This window comes from Phalaenopsis equestris, unplaced genomic scaffold, assembly GCF_001263595.1.
Source record: "Phalaenopsis equestris unplaced genomic scaffold, ASM126359v1 Scaffold000533, whole genome shotgun sequence".
NCBI classification, from domain to species: Eukaryota; Viridiplantae; Streptophyta; class Magnoliopsida; order Asparagales; family Orchidaceae; genus Phalaenopsis; species Phalaenopsis equestris.
This window is the reverse complement of record NW_018164973.1, coordinates 728,667-746,945: the sequence shown is the minus strand read 5'-3', so window position 1 is coordinate 746,945 and position 18,279 is coordinate 728,667. Positions and strand designations below refer to the sequence as shown.

At 35.0% G+C, this 18,279-nt stretch overlaps 1 protein-coding gene across 1 annotated transcript in view; it reads right to left on the bottom strand.

Moving 5' to 3' along the window:
- LOC110028843 (small subunit processome component 20 homolog) overlaps positions 1–18,279 on the bottom strand; it is a 44,198-nt gene that overhangs the window by 13,426 nt on the left and 12,493 nt on the right. The window contains exons 9-27 of the mRNA XM_020730859.1: positions 17,630–17,833; positions 16,983–17,202; positions 16,559–16,633; positions 16,160–16,476; positions 15,891–16,083; positions 15,572–15,794; positions 14,908–15,244; positions 13,000–13,180; positions 12,768–12,908; positions 12,376–12,637; positions 11,850–12,278; positions 9,659–10,122; positions 8,954–9,090; positions 8,673–8,863; positions 8,097–8,513; positions 7,890–8,015; positions 7,752–7,817; positions 5,929–7,673; positions 5,583–5,862 (exon numbers count right to left, since the gene is read on the bottom strand). Coding sequence (XP_020586518.1) covers positions 5,583–5,862; positions 5,929–7,673; positions 7,752–7,817; positions 7,890–8,015; positions 8,097–8,513; positions 8,673–8,863; positions 8,954–9,090; positions 9,659–10,122; positions 11,850–12,278; positions 12,376–12,637; positions 12,768–12,908; positions 13,000–13,180; positions 14,908–15,244; positions 15,572–15,794; positions 15,891–16,083; positions 16,160–16,476; positions 16,559–16,633; positions 16,983–17,202; positions 17,630–17,833 — 6,008 coding nt within the window. The remainder of the gene's footprint in view (positions 1–5,582; positions 5,863–5,928; positions 7,674–7,751; positions 7,818–7,889; positions 8,016–8,096; positions 8,514–8,672; positions 8,864–8,953; positions 9,091–9,658; positions 10,123–11,849; positions 12,279–12,375; positions 12,638–12,767; positions 12,909–12,999; positions 13,181–14,907; positions 15,245–15,571; positions 15,795–15,890; positions 16,084–16,159; positions 16,477–16,558; positions 16,634–16,982; positions 17,203–17,629; positions 17,834–18,279) is intronic.

The following is an 18,279-nucleotide window of genomic DNA, read 5'->3' as shown; positions in this document are numbered from 1 at the left end:
AGAACACAAGCTGAGCATGGCTCGCTCGTGTTCGGCTCGTTTACACCCCTATACCGGGCTAGGACCTTCAGCAACCTAAGAAGGCAAGGGGCCTTACTAGACCAGTGTAGATGAATAATATATACATCCTACACTTTCACCAGATCCCTGGATCGAGTTCCAGTGTCGTAGAATGCAATATTATTTAGCTTTATTAATAGATGTCTTTGTCATGCCTTTAAACCATGAAACCTTCCGACTTACAACCATGTTTGATGGTTCATATATAGTCACGGCTATATATGGGTTCATATATAGCCACGGCTATATATGTGCGCTTTTGTTTCAAACATAAGCACCTAAATCAAACTAAGAAACATGGAAATAAAAGAAGAAAAATGGGGTGAGATAGAGGGACTAATCCACTTGAAAGAGTAGAGAAATGAATGATGGATCGGCCCTCAAAACATATTTTTAAGTTTCCAAAAGAACACACTAAAAAGCCTTAAAACTATGCATCGGTTACTTCAAATCAGCCCACCAAAATGCCTCAAAACAGTGCCCAAATCAGTGAGGAAGTTGAGCAATGACAGCCCCAAAACCCCTCCAAAAACAGCAAGGAAGGCACCCCGAACAGTGATTCATAAGGCTCAAAATCAACAATTTGAAAGTCCCCAAGTGTAACATGTAATCAGCCCAAAACAGTACCTAAAGGTAAGTGAAAACCCATAGAACCGACTCCAAAACTGTAAGCAAAAGCCCCCCAACAGATTCTGAATCTTTTGACATGTAAATACATAAGAATTGCATGCTCCTCAACAAGATTTCTATAATGCCGACCCATAAGAACTTCGAAACAGACCGTATGGTTTCAAATTTACAAAAAACCAATCCATATGAATATCAGATTCGCATAAAAAAACGGCTTGTATAACTCCAGATGTACGTCAAACCAAACGGATTTCCAACTTGCATAAAACCAGTCTGTATAACTTCAAATTTATACAAAGCCAAGCACCAAAACTTTCCGCCCTTTGCAAAAAAAACATGAAAGCTTTCATTTTTTTTTAAGTAAAGCACAAAGTAACCGAGCAATGAAACCATTGAACAACCAAAGTTTCGACCCAAATCAATGAGCCTCGGAGTTCTAAATAGTTCGGGGCATATAACAAGAAAGCCAAAATCAGCAAGCCGCATGGCCTTTCTATGTATAGCATACACTAAAAAAAGTTTCGTTGAATCAATATCGACAAACCATAAAGCTCGACCCTCGACATATCCCCTTAATCAAAAAAGCTAAGCAAACAATCATTTGTAAAGAGGGGAAAGGGGAATAAGTATAATAAGGAATAGCAATTATACACATATACTTAGGTATCGTACGCATAAGCCCATAGATGTATAAGCGATACTCTAGTAAAATTTTGCACAAATGTGATTGCCTTTAAGGATAAAGTGACAAAGACCCGCATATGTACATGTCCACCTTAAGTGTTATGCGTGCAAATATAAAGGGAAAAAAATAAGAAATTTGAAATGAGGAATCTAAAATAAGAAATCTGAAATGAGGAATCTAAAATAAGAAATCTGCATATAAACTATCCAGCCTATATATGTTTTAAATATTTAGCACCCAAGCCTCAATTTTTTACATACCTACCACTTTGACTATGCATAGAAGATGTATTCCTTATTTAAAAGGCAAGATTGAAGTGAGTTTCATGCGACGTGAGAGATTTGAAGGGCATGGGTGTAATGAGCAGAGTTTAGGTGTTAAATATGCAAACAAATAAAAGCTACATATAAATTTCAGCAAAGAAGGTAAATTTCAGCAAAGAGAGTAAATTCCATCAAAGAGATATTTAATTCCTGCAGTAAATGACCATTTGACCCCTCATAAACTTTGTATTTGAACGCTTGAAGTGCCAAAACCGGCAAACCCGCAAAGGAACACTTATTCCCTATGTGCAGCCATTAAAGAATAACAACAAATTTACATGCGCATCAGTTGATTCCCATGCAAACTTTTTCAAGTTTTCGCAAAGAGATAATACGTTGGTAGCCCAATAAGCAGTCACGCAAAAATAAATCGAGCCACCCGGCAAGAAAACGAAGGAACCAAACAAGAATACCTAGTAGACAATTAAGAATATCGAGCGGGACACAAAATTTTGGCAGCACTTCCTCCTCTCCCAAGCTTCAACCACCGCTAACCCTGCCCTAGGTAGGGCTTTTATAGGCAGGGAAAAAAGGAGCTGTACCTACCCTGATGAAGTGACCAAATGAGGTAACGGGAGAGGAAGAGGCGCATTTAGGGTGGAGATAATGCGGCCTCGAGAAGATAAGGGATCGGCAAGGTAAAGCTTCACAATTTGGGAGTTGTTCGGTCAAGCGGCTTGCAAAGAAGAGAAGGAGTCTCGTGCGCTGGGGGCTCACGATCGAACCAGGAGACTCGCTAAGAGAGGAGCGCACGAGCTAGCACACGCCCGGGTGCTGTCGATCACGGGAGAGGAGGCGAGCGAGCGGTTGGACCGAGCGAGGAGAAGAGGGATAAGGCTTGGTCAGGGCTCGCGCGTGACAGAGAAGAGCCGAGCCATCTGGGAGTGTGCGTGAGTTAGGTGAAATGGGTTTTAAATATATTTATTTTTTTTTTATTTTGACATTTGAAAGCCCTAATTTACTCATTTCTGGCTTGGACTCGTCATCATAATGTAATGAATGTCCCCTACAGCTAAAATCGACGTCCCGGATGCACTGGCACAATCCGTTTCGTCATCCGATGTCGTTTGACTATTTTTCCTATAATTGTACCATATTTGAGTAATAATTCGTGCATTTCTTACGTGTAAGAAACTCAAGCAATATGGCTGTTTTCTCGATTAAAATCGACGTTCTAGATGCGACGGCGCAATCAACGATCGGGCAAAAAATAAGTCAAATTCAATTTTCTTCAAATTTTGGTATATGATCGATCGTCTCAAAATTGATTTACGTTTTTATTAATTGTGAAACTTTTACAGGTATAGGTGACATGAATTATGATATTTTTGTGTGTCAGTTGTTCGAATTGTGACATTTGTGAGTGTGAAAGCATGAAAGTCATAATGGGTGTCCTAAAGCATTTAAATCCTATAGGAACTCTTCTCGGGCCCCCTGACGTATTGGTCCTAGCCACTCAACCCAGCGGTGATGGTACATGATCTTAGCCACTCAACCAAGTGTTGACAGCTCAAAATCATAACCACTCGACCGATCAGGAAGTGGTTCGAATTTTTAAGAGGGGTGGGTCCCAGCTCTAGTCCACTAAGAGAAGAAGAGGAAGAAAAAAAAAAGATCTCATAAAAATGAGGTCAACACAGTCCAAATCCATCTTGATTCTATGTGGAATACTCTAAGCGCAATCACAGATAAATCTAAAGCCAAAAACCCTCTCTCCCCTCTCGGGTTCATGGTCCTCACAATAGTAACTAGAAAGCTCTCACACTGAGGTGAAGACAAACACTGCATATCCTCTTCATAATACGATGCCAAAGTCACTTTCGAGCACCAACTTCTTCAATCTTAGACATATAAATGTTTTCTTCTCTGGTTAAGGAAGCCATCACGGTCAACGCTGCTGGAGTAGAGAGAAGCCAGTGAGAAGGAGAGGGGAGAGGGGAGAGAGGAGAGGGGAGGGGAAAATGTAAGGTTTCTTTTTTAAAAGAACAAAACTATAATCACATACAGTTATTGCGCTTGGGTGGTGCTTCGTAGCATACATTTAACAGTATTTAGGAATGCACTTAACTTAATTCAGACAAAGAACACAAAAAATGAAACTTAAATCCAAGGCACCGTTACATTGAAATTTTTCATGTTCTATTACTTTAAGTTGTGTTCCGTCTCTACTATGACGTAAATCCGGATTGAATAATCTGAATGAAAGATGAGTTTAAAGGATTTATAATGCTATCGACGAGCTCCATCTCCATGCAGAATTTATCAGATTTACTAATCCTATTTAACGTAAATCCCGATAGCGGCCAAAACACCGCCTCGGTGTTAGCTGCAAAGCTAACTGCTGTTATAGCTACAAGTTTTGGCTTAACCAAATTCTTAGTTCTTATGGATTATATATAACTAAAGGTCTTCATTTAGTCCTCTCAGTCTGAACAATTATAAAATTAATCACTTTAATGGAGACTCAATAGATGTTCCAATCTATTATGTCACTGATGAAAGAAGCACAAAGTACTTATCTTCAAAGCTGAAGAAATGTTCCAGGCTCTCCGCTAAAAACAGAAAAAATGCTATGATGACAAGGGACTTCAATGTTATAGATGTATGCAGAAGAGAATTTTATATGTTCTCTAATGTCTAATCTGCATCCATGTATTTAATGCAAACACCTCGTACAAAAATGGAAATTTTAAGAGTAGGCTCTGAGGGTTGAGAGTGCCCCAGGTTTTTGTTGGCAAAGGATAGAGAATCCTGCAGCTATGTGGGAGAAAGAGTGGGAGAATGAGGATCAGGGTAAGGAAATTCCAGTAAAGATATACCTCTAGGTTCAATGACATGCAAGAAACGAGATAGAGTTCACAATGGGGGTTACGGCGGCACGCAATGTGGTATTGTTGTTGTATTTAAAAGTTAAGTAAATAAAGTTTGAAGATGTTATAAATGTAAATTAAAGTGTTTGAGGTGATGGGTATGTGAATCCTCCTTTTATCTAATACTCACAAAGAAGGTGTCCATTAAGGCATAATAATGAATCCCAGTCTTCTTCTACTTTAGCATCTTTGTATTGCATCAAATTGGATGATTGTTCAAGGTGGTTGATATTTAGAATTTGAAGCGGAATTTTGTATGGTTTATATGGAACAGGATGAAGAATAAGGTGTTAGATGCTGATGCTTGAATATTAGGTTGCGGAAAGGCTAGATATGTAGGGCTGAAATTATAGATAAGAGTTTACTTCAATGATCAATCATGGGAAATTGCTGTAATGGGGAGTGGAAAAGATGCCGACAGCACTAGGCTAAGATTGTTTGATTCAATTAGGGATTATGACGCCAGTTTGGATTTAGGCGATCAGTTTTAGGAGGCTGGGGAATTCATGTGGGTATAGGAATGTGAATGAGAAAGTGGAAGGAGCTTTGATGTGATTTTGCAAATATAATAAAAGTCATTGATGTAAAATTGCAAATTTTACAATGAACTCTTTTACTAAAAGTCATTGGATATCTGCTCTGATACTAAAGGAATTGACCATGAACTTTTCATGAATTGAATTGTGAAGGGAAGTACCTAAAATAAAAGAAAGTATTGGAGAGGAAACGAGGAGAAGGGTATTGAGAAAATCATATAATTGAGCATCTTAAAAGAGACAAGAATACCATCCCTCCATCTTATTAAAGGGTATACTGGTCATAAAATTACTGAAATGAACAGTTAGTAGTATCAAAAACAAAAGAAAGTAGAATCATTCAAAATTTTAAATTATATTTTACCCTTAAAATGACAAAAAGCAGAATTTTGCAAAAACATTAAGCAATAACTAAACAATATTAATGCAGTAGACGCGCTCCATAAATATACTGAAAGGAATAAGAAAATCGGATAACCTGCGCAGACGCGCTCCATAAATATTGTTTCTCGCCAAAATACCATGATAGGGTATATTCTAGAATTGGTTGCAGCATCTGCTGACTAGTTCGACCAATCAGTTCCTTGAGAACTGTTGAAACCATGGACCGGACCCTCTGGTCTTGCTCATTGGCTAAGGAAACCACTAGGTGAAGAAAAAAAGACTGAACATGACTATCAATAATACTTCTAGGAAATTTAACCAAAATAACATGAAGCATGTCCAGCACAGACTCTCTTCCTGATGGATGTTCATAGCTGCAGAAATTCCAAATAAATAATCCGAGTTAAGAGAAAAAAAAAAGTACAATAGATCCATATTACCTAAGATTTGACAGTAAGAAATCCATATGTTGCTGCAATCTCTTGTCAGAGAGATGATACTCAAGAAGAAACTGTAACATGATCTCGCTGCATTTCCTGCGAATCGATTCTGACTGACTCGTGACCATTAGTTCAGCAACTCGCAAAACTATGTCGTAAATTTCATGAACGACGAGTTTTCGTGCGAGAATTGCCTTCAAAAGCGAGAGCGCTAAAGTGGAAGGACGAGTTTGAATATCAATAAACATTGGAAATCGAATAATCATGTGAAGTTCATTATGTGAAATTGAAATCCTTGTGCTCCGTAACAGCATCATAAGCAGCTTTAAACAGGATTGGACCAACGGACTGCTTCCATCTCCAGATCTCTGAACAATAGAAAGGAGCGAAGACTTGATTTTATCAGCTTCTGCATCCAATGATGGCAAGGGGAGCTTAAACAGTGGAGAAAGGCATCTAAATGTTGCAGATAAAATATTTTCAAATTTAGAATTCAGACAGTATCCAAGCTGTTTGACAAACGGATCTAACATCGAAAGAAGCTGCGGGTCCTTCTCGTCCAACTTCATCTTCTTCAAACGATTATGCAGCATTTCAAGAGCGAACACAGTAACAAGATGAGAATTTTTCATACCATGAAAAGAAATATTTTCATTTGTTCCAATACGGTCTTCAATGAGCCCATAAACAAAGATAAATAACTCAGCGGTTTGAGCTGATGGATTACATTCAATTCCGGAGGCTATATGGAACAAAATTATTTCAAGTCTCCGCTTTATTTTTGGTGTGAGATTCTTCTCAATATGTTTATGTATGGGAGAGAGAAGCTTCATAGCATGAGTTCTGAAAGTAATGTTCTGTGAAATCAACTTGAGAGTATCAAAAGATTTGCTTTTCCGAGTTTCTTTCATTTTCAAAGCAATTTTCTCGACCTCTTTCTCTTCAGCAACATCTCCAAAAATGTCATTTTCAGTGATAAGGAGGAGTTCTTCTAAACAGTAATCCAAGATCCCTGTTGCTCTACCTGTGAGAGTCTTCGATAAAATGAAATACAAACTATATCCTAAAACATGCATTTCATAGCCTCGCTTAAGATTTGATTGCATGACTTTAACTATAAAGTGCAGATATTCCAATCCTAGCTCTTTCGTGCATGCAGCCAAAGCAGATCGTGCTTCGTCTCTCACACTTTCAAGACGATTCTTTAAGAACGCACAAATGTGGTGAATGATGCTAGAAAGTTGTGAATCCATAATATCAGAAGATAGAAGTTTTAGTAACTTAAGGGCAGCGAGACTAATATTAACGTTGACTTTTTCGGAATCCATGCTCAGGATCTTCTGAATTTGAGGAAGGACTGTTTTTTCAAGATAAGACTCTATTTCAGGAATAGTTTTAGCAGAAGATTTATCTTTTAATTTCACAATTGCATTCCCTTGAGGATTATCAGAACGTAAAGCATCAGAAGAATAAACTTTATCATTCTCACAAGAGTTAGAAGCGAAGAAATGAAAGTTGTCCAATATAGCACAAATCAATCTTACTAAGAGTTTTTGTTTTTCTGGACGACCACTAATTTCACGAAAACATTTCATTAGAAAGGAACGATATGATTCCCATTGCATCTTATTTGCTATATAAGCGAGTGAATCCAAGCATTCATCCCTTATATGCTCCCCTTTCCCAGATTTCACTTCAAACATCATATTTAAAAACAGAGGAACAAATATGTTTACAGCAATGTTCTGCAATTATGAAAAAAAAACACCAAGTCATCTTTACTTCTGCTTAATTAGAAACACTCTACAAGTAAAGCATGGTACCTCTGTGAAATTTCCAGCACTGATAACATTTCTAAATCGCAACAAAGCCCTTCTTCTCCTATGTATCTGCAGACAACTTAAATTTTGATAAGAGCAGCACAGATTATGTAAAAACAACTTAGAAGATGAAGAAGTCACCTGCAGGTGGAGAATATTGTTGAAAAAATCGACTTCAGGATCCTCACTACATAGCGGTCTAAATGCATACAGAGCCGGAACTTCATGAAGATTATAAATCATTTCACGAAGAAGAGTCATCCATTCCTGATAGAACAGTTATTATATATCATTAAAAAAAAATAAGGGGCTGACATGACAAAATTATAAAGCTCATCAACAACATACTTTTTGGATGGAGATTTCCTTCGTCAAAGCTTCTTTCATGTTCTTCAAAAGAACATCATTTATTATCAGTAGAATGCAAGCCTTCGTCCAATTCGATTTACCGCATGTTTCTAAAGCTGCACAAGATGCTTGTTTACCTTCAGCATCATGCGTAAAAAAAATATTTGATTCTGTTTTTAGATATGACGAAGCAAACTGAATGAATGCTAGCAAAGATTTTGATGCACACTGTCGAAGGATTAATTCATCAGATGACATATAATATACACAATGTGACAGGATAAGCAATGTATGATTGACTTCGAGTAAAGAAAATAATTCTGGGTTTATTTTCTCGTATGCACTGATTATTGTATCATAATCTAACTCTCCAATATCCATAAAAGATACAGCATTTAAGTCGCGAAGAAGCCTAGCCTGTAAATTATACCAAGTAGAAAAAATGTTACAAATACGGGGTAGTACTATGTTCTAATGATAAAGAGAGAAAAAATAAGCACGTTTGCATAACAAATTCCTTATTTGTTTTGGAGGTGGAAAAAGTAATTAGAAAATTGCAACCAACAAATAAAGTACCAGATAAGTTAAAGATGAATCAATCAGCGCGAGGTTATCAATGATATCACATATGCAAAGCCGAAGATCTATTCCCGCAACTGAGAGGATTGGAAAGATAGATTTTAGAATCTTTCCAGATGTGTTGTCATCATTGGTAGGTAAATACTGTAAGATATTCTTCATAACAAGCAATGCTTCCAAGCAATCAGCTGAAAAAGTAAACAAAGAAAAATAACTGTTGTCAAAACACAAAACTAAATTGATGACGCAATAACTGCGGACTTGAAGTATCACCTCACCGAAATCTAAAACTTTTCTTTTGAAAAAAAGGAGAAGTAAATCAAGGAATTGAACAGCTGTGGAATGATTTTTCACATAATTCGCCATCATTTTGAATATCCTCAGCTCTTTCTTTCCCAGCGAAATGGTGGATTTCCTATCATAAAACTAAAGAAATGAGCAAACCAACATACTCGCATTTAGCTTAGTAACAAGGCTAGTTGAAGCAAAATATCATGAAGCAAAAAATAAGACTAATCGGGCATTATAACAAGCAAAACATAATTCGTTAATGAAGTATATAAATGCTCAAATAAATGTTTAAACATCGAATAATTCTTCTTAATTATTACTAGCCGAAAGAAAAAGGACAGATAGTTTAAATTATTGAACTTAAATGCTTCAAAGATATAGTATTTTAACAAAATCTATGAACTATAGATAAAGACATCATTAATCAACCATTTAATTAGCGAGTACAAAGGATGTTAAATGTTGGCTTGCTTATACCACTCAATTTCTAGTATTTACATATCTAACACCTAAACTTCAATCTTCACATGTGCGCAAGCCACCATAATTATGCATGAAAACAAGTGGTATAAATGTGAAAAGTAAAGGTTTAGTGTTTGATATGTATAAAAAGGGAAGATCAACAGCGTAAGATTGCAACTGATATCTCAATTCCAGAAGCTATGTACAAGAGAGAAAAAGAGAAGAATTACTTGTTTGAATCTTCGCCGGACATGAAAAGTTCATGAAAATTCTTGATGAGTACTTCGAGGTGAGGATAGAACACAGATTTTATAGAGTCATTCTCTTGATCAAAATCATTTCCCAGGTTCAACAAATTCTCAACAAAACTAAGCACTGAAGATATAATGGCATCAGAAGCAGTCCTCACGGTAAGAATTGAAAAGATAGCAGGAACAAGATTAGCCACCCTGTTTAAGAAATATACAAGTATGGGGCTTCGACTCATAGCAAGAAAACAAGAAAATAATGAGCTCGGTTTTTCACTGCTAGAACCCTCATTCTTGAAATTGTCTATTAGAGGCTTCACAGAGTTGAAGAAAATGTCCCAAAACTCACAACCAAAGTCGTGGCTATCATGCTTGTTCAGAGCAGAAGATAAAATCTTCAAACATAAAGATCGCAAATCCTTGAACTGCTTACTAGATGTGCACCACTATAGAGAAAAAAAATCTGGTGATTAAGAGTGGCAGTTATGATATACAAGTAAAATCATAGAATGAGAATAAAAGCACAAAATATTTTTCTAACTATTAACAAGTGACCAATTTAATTACAGAGTTTTAAAGTGCTCCATTTTAGTCCCGGACTATTAAAAATTGATCTGAATTGATCCTTAGGCAAAGATTCATGGTTAAAGTTAACAACAATTTTTAACTTTACGGATATTTTAAGAATAGGAAATTTAAATGATTTTTTTTTATTAATAGTTCCCTTTCATAGTTAATAAATTATTTTTCAATTATATAAAAAAATATTTTATGATTACTCTATTAATTTAAATACTAAATTCTTTCTACTTTGGGACTATATTTGATTATTAACTTCATCAAAAATCCTCATTCATAAATTTAAATAATTTATTACATATGAATATAGAGAAATAATAATAATAAAATTTCATTTAAAATTCCAATTCTTAAAATACGCACAAATTTAACAGTTGGTGTTAACTTTAACAATGAAATTTACCCTATGAACTAATTTAGATCAATATTTAATAATATGGGACTAAAGTAAAGAAGCACTTTAAACCTCTGTAATTAATTGGTCACAGGTTAATAATCGAGGGATTATTTTAGGCATTTGCTCCATTTAATGAATACGAATAAAGAAGCGAGAACATGGAATCTTACATGAAGCATAAGGTGTCTAGTTATAAAATCATAAAAAAAACAAGAGATCGTTAAAGACAAAATATGTGACAAAATATGGGTCCTTTACCTATAAACATTTGCTTATATGAGTAAGAGAAGAAGAACTCAATATTAGTTGCCAAAAACAGTATAATTGATAAAAATAAAAAGCTAATTGTGAAATAATGGGAGCGGAAGGCCATAAAGCAAAAGCAATCCTTTTTAAACAAACCTCCAACACATCTCTGGCCACTACTGAATGCAGCAAGGATTGTATGGACACATATTTAACATTGTTATGCCACTATCACAACTTTATTTACCAAATAACTATCAAAATTACATCTTTATCACCCGCATTTGATATCACTGTCCCTAGGTGAATTCTGGAGTGGTGTGCTTTAAAATGAATTCACAAGTACTACATCATTTTAGATATCCATGGTATTAGTTTTAGTTAGCTCGTGTACATATTCACATGTCACAGCCATAAGCATTTTGACTAGTATTTTTCAGGATTTGTCATGCTCCAGTATCCTTTTTTAAAGTTTGTGACGAATTATGGTAAAAAGCCAGCAATCTCAACTACTTAGTTTTAGCTTTTAGTGAAAAGTACATATATACCACACAATTCTTATTTATTTACATATCTAACATCTACAGTTTGATATTTACATTTATAATGCCTAGGTGTCATAAATATATACATGAAAATTTGTACTTAATTTCTAAGAAGATAGTGATGGTGATATTTATGATGTGATGTTAAAAATTTGGAAGGCATCCATGTAAATATGAATGCTTAGGTGTTAGATATATAAATACAAAATAATTGTGTGGTATGTTGTAAAAACCCCATAAATATACTAAATTACTAATGCCCCATCACTTTACTATACTTATGAAGCTTGTCGCCTTGTAAATCAAATTAACTTCATGCACACCAACTGTCATGAAACAGTTTTATTTGAATGTTTAAAAAAAGTTGGGACGCATAAATTGTCAGAAACGTAGTTTTTTAACTAACCGCAAGAGAACTATGTGCTGAAGTTTCTGCATCCTCAACCCCTGAATCCCCAACAGCACCAACTTTTGAAGCACAGATTTTTCTGCTATCTTCAGCTTTGATATTTGACATGCAGTTCTCAAGAATTAAGGCAACAAAAGTCATTAATGGACTAAGAAATGGCATGATGTGTAAATCATCAAAAGTTTTAAGGACATCCTCTAGAACATATAGGAATCCATATTTCTTCTTCAACGAAATATCTGCAACAGGTTGAAAGATTAAACAATTAAAAGCAAGTGATTTCCATTGGCCTGCAACTAGGGCATTGGTTCCATGATGTTTGCTCAACAATGGCTTCAACAGTAGAAAAAAGAATAGATGAAGATCATTGACTTCGAGTTGTGCTAAAAAGCAAAGAATTGCTCTTCGAATGTTCATAACTGCATGCTGAAAAAAACACAATCAGGAAGAGAAATTTCTTCAGCTGGAGAACAAACAAACAATAATAGACTCAATAGAAACAGCAGCACAATGAGACCAAAACCTTATGTAATGTAAGTGTTTTAATCTTCCTCACTTTCGGTGTTAGCAATCTAACAACAACAGGAATTAAATGAGCCCTGTGTTCTTTCTGAATATTTTTGGAGTCTATAGAAACAGCCCATGTGGTGAGTTCTTCACGAATATTCCTAGAAATTATCAGATTTTTAAGATGCTGATCATATGGAATGAGGTAGTCATCCTTCCAGTTTAATAAGCAATCTATAACTCTCAGCTGTATATCAGGGTCAATTTCATCAAGAAGCCTGAAGAAATAATATATAATTTATCATCGATTTATAAAAAATTAAAATAAACATGAATATATCAGACTGTTTAATAAAAAAAAACAGCAATATTGTTATTAATAATCACGTGTAATTTAGCTGAACCAACCTGTTTAATAGAACATCCTTGAGAGCTTCACCTTGATACAAAGATCGGGAATTGTGCATTAGTTTCAGCAAGCTCAACCATTCTTTGAGAACTGACCTCCATTCCTTTCCAGTACACTTATATTCTCTAAATGATTCAACACTGAGGAAAAATTAACAAAAAAAGCAACCTATCAAAAACAAACAACCAGAAGAAGAAATCAAAGCACTAAAGTCTGTTCAACGACAGGAACCTGAATGTGTCAACATCAGTATAGCCCAAAAACTTCAAGAAAAGTGGAATAAGTTGGCGGGAATGAGATTCTGCCATTTGGGGTATTTTTTGAAGAGCCTTAAGCAAAAGATTCATCACTGTTATGCATGGCGTGCTATCAAATTCACGTTCAAAATTTGTTTTAAAGCACTGGACAAGAGCTGCATAAAAAGAATGGTAGAAAAAGCTAAGAGACTGTTGTAGATTACCAAGGTGATGAAAAAAAATGGAAGATTTACATACATGCCACTCAATTCTTATGTATTAACATATATAACACCTAAAGTTCAATTTTTCACATATATGCCACCTTACCTATGCATGAAAAGGTATATTTCACACTTTAAAAGTTAAAAAGGGGTATTTTTATGCGATATGAAAGATTTGGGTGGTAAAAATGTAAAAAGTAGGGTTTCGGTGCTAGATTTCTAAATACATAGGAATTGGGTGGCATCTATGTAAATGCCCCAAAAAGAAATTCACTGGCACGAGCTATACGGTACCGGAGTAAAATAGTTTAAACAAGCAGCATTTCCCTCAAACAAATAGCTGAGATTCATGAAAATGGGTAAAAAAGAACTATCACGGTACAAAACACAAAAATCTGAGTATTTCCATACAGATTTACCGAACTATTAACATGACTAGCATTCCAGAATTTACAGAACTATTAACATAACCAGCAATCCATCCTCAACCTTCTTCCTACAAATTATAATTCTTTGCTCACCTGAGAAAAGAACTAAACCCAATCAACATCATTATCGTACTCAAACATCCAACTAATTCACTTACCATTATGAATCCTCATCAGTTCAAAGCTTCATGTTGTACAAGCTCAAGGTTAGTTAAATCCTCTCGCATAAATGTAAAATATATTGATTTTAAAAGTGTATTTTATTATTTAGCTTGATTAATCCAATCCCCCTATTCAATCTACTTACCAAATTATCAATTTACAGTGTTTTATCTTATTTTCGATGGGTACTACTAATAAATTATATCAAATGAATAAAGTGCCCAAATATTCCCCTGAATATTTACATGGTGTTATTTTAGTCCTAGAATTTCTATTAGTATCAAATTAGTACTTAAGACCTTTGTGATATGGGCTGAAATGATCCCCAGGTTGACTATTTTAGCCCTCATTAAAAAAGTTATGGGACTAATTTAACACTTTTATAGACCCTTGGACTAAAATTGACCTTTACAAAGAGTTAAGGGCTCCTTTTGACACTTCTTTCCATCTCGAATATAATCTTTCAGGAGCATCCATACTAGTTTCACGAGAAATCCATAATAAAATTCATGATGAGATTATTGTAAAGAAAAAGAAAAGACGAACAATGTTTACAAGAGATAGAAAATTTAGTAGAAAAGCGTGTCAAAGATAATGAAGAACTTGCTCATCGCCAGCAGACACTACAAAAAAACAGAAACCCCTATGCAAACAAGACAATAATTATCGTGGCAGAAATAACATAAGAGTAAATGAGATAGATAACAGAAAAAAAATAAGTATCTATAGTGCTAACCAACAGAAAGGAACAATCTAATTAATAATGCACGAGGCTTCCATAAATTTAGATACGCACGACATAAATTTTATGGATTTACATAGGTAACAACAAAAGTTTGATATTTACATTTATAAAACCTAGATGCTACAAACCTATGCATGAAAAGGTGCATTTAACTTTTAGAAAGTTCATAAAAGTGCTATTTTCTATATGACGGTAAAGATTGAAGTGTTATGAATTTAAATATTAAAGTTTAGGAGTTAGATGTACATACATAAGAATTGTGGTGTGCATGTAAATTCCTCAGGAAAAAAAAGAAAACTAAAAATAATAACGAACTGGCTTAGAAATAAAGCACGAGGGTATACTCTTTGCTTGAAGATTTTCCGATTTCAATTTTAGAACAGCTTCATCAACAGAAAGAGACTTCAATTGATAATATTCAAGATGTTGCACAACTTGAGTCCAAACAATTTTACCATATCGTCTAATTAAAGTAATAAGACACTCCAGAGCAGGATCCCAGAGAAGGGAAAATCTATTATGTAAGATGCCAATAACCCCATTCAATATTGCAGGAACAAAATTATCGTGTATTTTTCCAGATCCCAAGACCATCTGTAATCTGGAGATTAGAAGTACAGCTTTTCGACTTGTAAATACAGAAATCGGAGTTGTTTCAATAGAAAGTAAAAGATTGACAACCTGAAACATCCAAACATTAAATTCAAGGTATCTAAACAATTACTTTAAAATGAGTAAAGTGTCAAAATAGCCCTCTGTCTGTTAAAGGGGATCATTTTAGTCCCGGAGTCTATAAGAATTGCCAAAATTAGTCCCTAGGCTCTTTAAATTGGGGCTAAAATAATCCTCTGTGGAGACTATTTCAGCTTGTATTAAAAGAATTTGGGGCTAAATTGGCACTTCATAGACCCTAGGTACTAAAATAGCTCTAAAATGACACCCAACATAAAGTCAGGGCAATTTTAACACTTTTCTCCTTTTGAGATTGATAAAAAGTCAAAAAAATACATTGATGGATTCAAAAATTTTATCTGAGTCAAATTCATCATATTTAACTCTCTTGGGAGGCCGATCTCCGCTCACAGGGAGCTCATCCTGAAGAGCATGATGAGAAAAAATTCGTAGCGTAGAAACTCGAATTTCTTTATTAGGTAGGGCTAAATTATCCGCAAAAATGCTTATCAAATGCTGAGCATCTTCAACACCAATTTTCGTGTAATCATTGTTCGACCTGTCATTAAGAATAAAACACTAGCTTAAAAAGTTGTAGAATTCAAAAGGACAAAAGACAGAATAAGACATTAAGATGAAGTAATTGGTATTACACCATAAGACAGAATCCAAAAATTCAGCAACAGCAAACAATATTCGAGGAGATGATTTGTGTCTTTTAGCTGTATGAAGAAAAATGTGAGCTTCTGAAGGCCCACTACACTCGCGCAATAACAGCTTATGATATGAATTCAACGTATCGCCGAGTAGATCTTCCCAAAGGGAAACTGGAACACCTGCAATGTCATCTATAGAAAATTCTAAAAGTTAATTCCACTGAAATGTCCAAAAGTAAATGATTATCAACCCAAAAAATGGCATTACCAGCATTGGTTTCGAGGACTTGGCTGAAAATTCCTATCAAATTCTTAAGTAATAATGGAGTTCCGCTTGTACATTCGAAAGATGGGTAACATCTTATAACTCCCCATAAAACAGCTAAATTAGGCAAAAGATCTGAGACGTTTTTGATATTTGCAATTTCACTTAAAAAGTTCGACCAATAATTTAATGTCTCTGTAAAGAATTTGCATGTCCTCGGTGGAATTGCTTCAAGAATATTACAGGATTGTCTCTCGATTAATTTCAGCATCAATATGAGGACTTCTTCTGATGATTTTTCAATCATTTCATCGATGGCGCTGCAAATGAAGCAAATAAATGCGAATTAAATGGCTGCATTATGCAAATGATATAACAGAACAACAGATTGAGCAAAGCAACCTGATAATATAAGTTCTAAAGGAAAGTACAACTTCAGGATCCTTGTCAACGAGCCCTTCCACAAACATAAGCAAACTGCAAAACATGCAAAAATAAATGTGTCAACATGACTGGACAAGAAAAATACTAAACAAAAAATAAAGCGTTAAAATAGTCCCCGGTTGTTTATATGAAGACATTTTAGTCCTAGGGTCTATAAAGTGTCAAATTAGTCCCCAGACTCTTGGGTTGAAATAGTCCACCGTGGAGATTGTTTCAGCTCTTATTAAAAGATTTTGGGGAGGGATAAAAGTGGTATTTTTATAAACTCTGAAACTAAATGACAACCTATAAAGAGTCAAAGGATTATTTTGACATTTTTCCCACACAAAATATTTTAAGAAACTTCAATGCTCTGCATAAACAAAAACTAATCTCCCAATACCTTGAATGTTCTAACTTAAACACTGGAGCAAGTTCCATTGTGATGCATGTATAAGAACAACCTTCAGGCGTGTCCAGCCGACAAAGCACTAACTGCAGAATCTTATTACGAATGATAGGTAATGCACCCTCAGAAGAACACTCTCCGGACTTGATGATTTCCGGAGAAGCAATGAAGGAATGCATGAGTAATCTAATAAGCTCTACCATTTTGTTTTCATCTAAAAAAAAATAGAGAAAATTGCGAAGAATCATAATATCAGGTTCCTGAGATGAAGAATAAGAGATACCCACCAAGCATCCCCAAAAGAATAGAACATCGAGAAAAAGGTAAGGGAAATTTACACACGTGCCACACCTTATGTATTTACATATCTAACACCCAAAGTTTGACATTTACACTCATAACACCTTGGTTTCATAAGCCTATGCATGAGAAGGTGTATTTCATTTAAAAAAAAGATAGTGATGGCGGTATTTTTGTTGTGATGTTAAAAGATTGAGTGGTTTGCATGTAAATATGAATGTTTTGGAGTTAGATATGCAAATATATAAAACTTGTGTGGTATGTACGTAAATGCCCCAAAAGGTAAATATAGCTGAATTCAGAAAATTTTAATGTACAATGGGAAAAAATTTCAATCTCACCAAAGGCTCGGCCATCCTTGCTAAGACGAACAGCATTTGTTAGAAGTACCAATAACTGAATTAGGTGAGTCAAACATCCCTTGTTTATGCTACAATATATTTTCTCAAATAAGCATTCAAATACAACCTTCTGGTCCATGTGATCTATCTCTTCAAATAATCTATGCAAAATACCGTTTACAACATCGAGTACAGCTTCTGAACCTGTAAAAGGGAAACCAAGGTGTTAAAAAAAGGAATGGAAACATCTACTATATATATAGAATAAACCTGGTTCTTAGTTCTGCATAAACCTGAAAAGTATGCAGAATATAAATATTATATATACTCAATATCAACTGGATCTTAGTTGGCTCACCCATGTCACCCATGGTTCGATTAACAATAGAAAAAAAAAAACTCAACAACCTCAAAATAATTCATTAATTCTACATCTATCATTTATTAGCATACTTCAGCAATTTAATCAGCGCACAACCCTGAAAATTAATCACATTATTTGCTGTTTCATGTGCTTCACAGACCAGATATATAATGATAAACTGTTTTTTATAACTACTAAGGGAACACTGAGACGAGTGTCTCCCGCTGTTGAACCCGATGTTGCTCCCAGGTCACGTGAGGGGCATAGAGCCAAACCAACACTCTTT